The following is a 5,211-nucleotide window of genomic DNA, read 5'->3' on the forward strand; positions in this document are numbered from 1 at the left end:
GAGAAGAAAATGCTCACTACATTGAAGGACTGACTCGAAAAGGTCAAAAACGTGCAACATCTGATTGCTGGTGGTTTTCAAATGGGCAACCTCGTGCTTGACGTACTGCGGGTACATTTGGTGCTCACGATAGTAGTCAAAGATGAGCTGAAGTGCCTGTCGAGACACGTCAACCATATCGTACACAAATGTCTCAGACTTGTTGACAATGGCTGGGTTAGCCTCCAAATACCCTGCCATCAATTTGAGCGCATCAGTCAGGTTGGCTGGCTGGTACCACAATGGACTGTGATAGCTGATCTTTGGCCTTTTATTGATGGCATACTGTCCGTGGTTGTGCACTCCAATTGGATCAGTGTACACGCTCACTCGAAGCAGTTGCCAAGCTTTGTCCAGTCGCGCGTCGTACAGTCCATACCGACGAACGGAGTAGTTAGTGAACCACTTGGCCATATCCGGTGTGGAACTGTGCCACGTCGTGTCCATCATGTACTCATAAGCTACGGGGTTCTGTTCAATGCCCTCGGGCGTCAGTCCAATTCCAAGCAGGTTAGAGTACTTCTTGCGATCCGTGTACAATTCAGCGTTGATTCGGTTGATAGAGCCGTACATTCCTAAAGTTCCGCCAAAATTGTGAAGCATGCAAAAAATAAACGGTTGCCCGTAGTAGCCTTCGAAATGAGAATAGATTGGCTTGACATCACTGAAAAGATCGAGAATAAGGAGCTTTCCAATAGGCACTGACTGCACCATTGCCTTCACTTGCGGTTGCTTCCAAAAACCGGGTTGATTAACAAAAAGCCACCCCTGCATTACCCAAATGCCATTTGGATCAGCCTTGACAATGCTGTCGTAAACACCTTTTCCCGCTGAGTGCAAGTACTGAGGATCTGAGTGACTGGGCGTTTCCTCATTGAAAAGATCAATGTTGTAGAAATGATCAGTGCCAAAAAGTTTAATGTACTGCAAAAAAGTAATTAATTAAAAACAAACAAAATCAAAGCATACTTGCCTCTTGAATGAATAGTTCGTTGATTTTACTAAAGTTTGGGTCTTCAGGCTGCAAAAAGTATGTGTGGCTGTAGTTTGTGCCAAAACTACCCCAGTCGGGTAAACGATCAATCTTTGCTTTTGGCAAATTGATCACTAAATCTCTAGGAACATGACCCGCAAAACCTGGCACCACAGGGTACATGCCAAAGTCACGCATTCGAGCGAGAATTTGTTTTTGCAGTTTTTCCTGCTGCTCATGCCAGTGTTCGGACAACGGGCCAGACCAAGTTTGCATGTTGCCCATTCGGTTCCATGCAAGGAAAGCAGGTCCGCTAAAGTAGTTATCAGCTTGCGCCTTTGTCATGTTAAAGTGATTTATGAAAACTTGACGGAAAACGCTTTCTTGGCCATTGAATGCCAGTGGCAAGTTGATACCACGCAGTGCCATCCAATCCAGTTCCCGCTCCCACCTGGCCCAACTCCACCAGACCATAGAGTAAGACACTGTGCACACATTTTGGTAGTACCGAAATCTTTGGATAACATTAGTTTTAGAGTTGAACACATTTTTACCAACTACAATCGCTTACTTGTCTTGAATGACAACTTCAATAGCTTTAGCGGGCATCGGCAAGGAATCTAGAGGCAGGGTGTGTAGTTGGTCTCCAGACCAGGAAGTGGAGCAGTTGGCAATGTTTTTGAGGTAGTAATACAGGCCATTGGCAGCAGCGACACCAGTGTTGGCGGTTATTTTAATGCCATTCTTTGCAGGAACTCCTTCAATCTGTATAGAAAATGAGAATTTAAATTGTCGAAAAAATAACAAAACGACATGCCTTGAATTTATCAAGATGGTTATGAGTAAAGTGCTCATCAATGAGAAATTCAATAAGGTGCGACTGCTTAGGAAGCAAACGAGAGATCAATCCTCGAACAGCTTGGCCCTGCTGAGGAACTGTTGCTTTAGGCTTGAGAGTCAACAGGTGGTCTAGTGTTCCGCATTGTGCCTGAGCTACCAATAAAGCCACCAAACAAATGGTCAAAATTGAGAATTGTGTCAGTTTTCTGCGCGAATCCATGACTTGATGCGGCAAAAAGGTCTAAATAAAAAAGCGGATACAAATCGGATTGCATTTTATACATTATTAGTCTGTCAACTATCAAATTGGCAGGTAAAATCGAGATCACAATCCGATTGGCGCCACTATGGCTGATTCATTAAAGTGGAGATGACTTTTAATTAGATATAATTGATTTGTTTGTTAATTAAGGTAAACTAGATAGATATTTATTGACACCCATGCCTTTAATGAACAGTAAACTGAGTTAAAAGTTTCTCAAAGTGATAACTGATATCAATGGTAATGTTTGTCTAATTGGCCACTGATAATCATCTGCAAGTAGGTACTACCCCCGGGGAGCACTCACTATCTTGTCTTTGCTTACTGAGTGGAACAGTGCGTTGCCGGCACTGGCACTACTGCATTTATTTTCCTGTCACTGTCAGCGGTGTTGCCATGTAGCAACGGTGGGACACAACAGCAGCCGCAGCTGCAGAAGCAGCAAACGGTTTGCCAGGATAGCGGCGATGCAATGAGAGTAGTAGTCGTTGGCGACAGTCAGTGCGCCTAGTCAGTGGTTGTCGACTCTACAGCCAACTGCTGACTGAAGCGATCGCCAATTTGAGGTGATTGCATGTTTGTATGCATGTATGTACGCAGGCAGTTGGACGTCGGTGAGAGAGCAGCACTCTGTGTTGGTGCAGGGCGTGTGCTGCTGCAACTGCAGCTTTTGCTTTCCATATCTGTATGATCAACCACAGACATCCTGTCAGATGAGCGACACTGAGTTGGGGCAGAATCGAATAGCCACCCGCTAATGAGCTAAACGACACATGAGCTGGCAATAAACATAAAAAACCTGCCTTGGATGAGCCGCAAAATGTCTTGTTGAACCCGTTGCCAGCCAAAGTTTTACCGTTCAGACGTACGATCGTCNTTGTGTTGGTGCAGGGCGTGTGCTGCTGCAACTGCAGCTTTTGCTTTCCATATCTGTATGATCAACCACAGACATCCTGTCAGATGACACTGAGTTGGGGCAGAATCGAATAGCCACCCGCTAATGAGCTAAGCGACACATGAGCTGGCAATAAACATAAAAAACCTGCCTTGGATGAGCCGCAAAATGTCCTGTTGAACCCGTTGCCAGCCAAAGTTTTACCGTTCAGACGTACGATCGTCTCCGTTGCACCGTTGCATAAGTAAAAGAAAGAGAAAGACAATCTCCCTTTCTCTTCTGCTCTTTTCACTTACAGCTGTGGTCAGTAGAAGTCTTGCAAGACTGCCGCAAAGAAGTAAACACTTTGACTTGAAGTGAAAGACGCAACTGCTCCTTACTTGGCAATCAACAGGCAACACTCACTGGCACTGTCACTTGACTATCAGCTCCATCACCACCGTCAACATGCCCTCGCTGTATCATTCCACACTGGAAAGTCGTCAAAAAATTGGCAACATTTCCAAGCTTACCTTTCGAACCAAATTCAATGGTCCAATTCGAACAGTAGAAGATGAGCACCGTAAGTTGTTATGTCAATTTAATAAACTTTGAACTAATAAACGTCTTCAACTGTAGTACGCAAAGAAGATCCAGTGGGAGCAGACATCATCGATGAGGCGTTGTACTTTTTCAAATCTAACATTTTCTTCTCTAGCTATGAAATTAAAGTAAGTTTTTGTGTGCCTGCCTGCTATCACTCTAATGTTTGTTTTCTTCTAGAGCGAGGCAGATCGAAATATAATCTACTTGACGTTGTACATTATCGAGTGTCTCAAAGTGATTGGCAATGTAAGGGATAGATGCCAGTTTGGGTGGAAACTAAATGTCGATCTAATCACAATCTGTTGTTCATTGAATAGGCCTCTAGTCGAAATGCCGCAACGCAGGAGCTGTTTCAGCTTGGCCTCTCTAAGTTTGCCATTCCCGGAGACTCGGCATTTCCGCTAAACAACCTGTACTCAAAACCAGCCAGCAGCAAAGAGGCCGATGAGATGCGAAGCTACTTGACACAGCTCAGACAAGAGTGCGGTCTGCGTGTTCTGGAGCAAGCCTGGCCAACTGGCGACAAGACACCCTCAAAGTGGTGGTGCTGCTTTGCAAAACGAAAGTTCCTCAACATTAGCCTGGCAGAACGATAAACTATTGTTGTGCANACGCAGGAGCTGTTTCAGCTTGGCCTCTCTAAGTTTGCCATTCCCGGAGACTCGGCATTTCCGCTAAACAACCTGTACTCAAAACCAGCCAGCAGCAAAGAGGCCGATGAGATGCGAAGCTACTTGACACAGCTCAGACAAGAGTGCGGTCTGCGTGTTCTGGAGCAAGCCTGGCCAACTGGCGACAAGACACCCTCAAAGTGGTGGTGCTGCTTTGCAAAACGAAAGTTCCTCAACATTAGCCTGGCAGAACGATAAACTATTGTTGTGCAAAATCATTTGTTTTTGTTTTTGTTTTATGACTAAACAATCATTCTTGACTTAAGGAGTTATCTCAGTTCCAGTCAACAGTTTTTCTGGATTAAAACTGTAATAAATGCCTCAGGAGTTACTGCTAGTTGTGTTGCAGGTTCGTTAGTAGTAACTCAAAATTGTTTGAGCTGTTTTAGTAGTTTTAATCTTTGTTAATAGACACTTCTATATTTTTGTTGACAAAAGACGTGTTGAAATTTCCTAAAGTACTCAAATTTAATGGTGTCATGATGACATTGCTTTAATTTTCTACATTCTGCTAGAAGTATGATGATTCAATTTGAACAACAAAGTTTTGCTAGCAGTGAAACTGTGTGTACAATGGACACAAAATGTAATCACTATTTTTCTCTTTTTATCACAATTTTTTGCTATTACTGCATCCCCTCGGTTGCTTAGACGCACATGACAGTGCTTTGATAGTGTCCTATCTAAAAAGACTATTTTTTGTCCCCTCATCGAAACTGGTTCTCAACGTGTCCAACGTTTTTGGGCCTAATTATGGTTTAGATTACAAACTTTTGTCATTTAAGTTTATGAACACATTACCAGATAAAGGTTAAATGACCAATTTTGTTTACTCACTGGATCAAATTGTATTTGAACAGTTAATTTTTACCTTCAAAATCAATTCAATTTCATTGACACTCGCCTGATGCAATGCTCAACAACTCTTTAACAAAGTGTTTATAAA

The 5,211-nt window shown here is 43.3% G+C and overlaps 2 protein-coding genes across 2 annotated transcripts; one reads left to right on the forward strand and one right to left on the reverse strand.

Moving 5' to 3' along the window:
* Positions 1 to 51: 51 nt before the first annotated feature.
* LOC108382535 (alpha-N-acetylglucosaminidase-like) lies at positions 52 to 2,072 on the reverse strand (the record flags this gene model as incomplete). Its single annotated transcript, XM_017638902.1, has 4 exons — positions 2,010 to 2,072; positions 1,584 to 1,777; positions 1,013 to 1,526; positions 52 to 963 (listed from the first exon to the last, which is right to left on the reverse strand). Coding segments are annotated over exons 1-4 (1,683 nt in total), but the record flags the coding sequence as incomplete, so codon positions are not given.
* A 1,384-nt stretch (positions 2,073 to 3,456) lies between these two features.
* LOC108382536 (actin-related protein 2/3 complex subunit 3-like) lies at positions 3,457 to 4,190 on the forward strand. Its single transcript, XM_017638903.1, has 4 exons — positions 3,457 to 3,571; positions 3,628 to 3,719; positions 3,772 to 3,840; positions 3,912 to 4,190. Exons 1-4 carry the CDS (start codon positions 3,457 to 3,459, stop codon positions 4,188 to 4,190), a joined length of 555 nt encoding a protein of 184 aa, XP_017494392.1.
* The last annotated feature ends 1,021 nt before the right edge of the window (positions 4,191 to 5,211 follow it).

This window comes from Rhagoletis zephyria, unplaced genomic scaffold (assembly GCF_001687245.7).
Source record: "Rhagoletis zephyria isolate East Lansing unplaced genomic scaffold, Rhagoletis_zephyria_1.1 Rzeph_scaffold_27422, whole genome shotgun sequence".
Lineage (NCBI taxonomy): Eukaryota > Metazoa > Arthropoda > Insecta > Diptera > Tephritidae > Rhagoletis > Rhagoletis zephyria.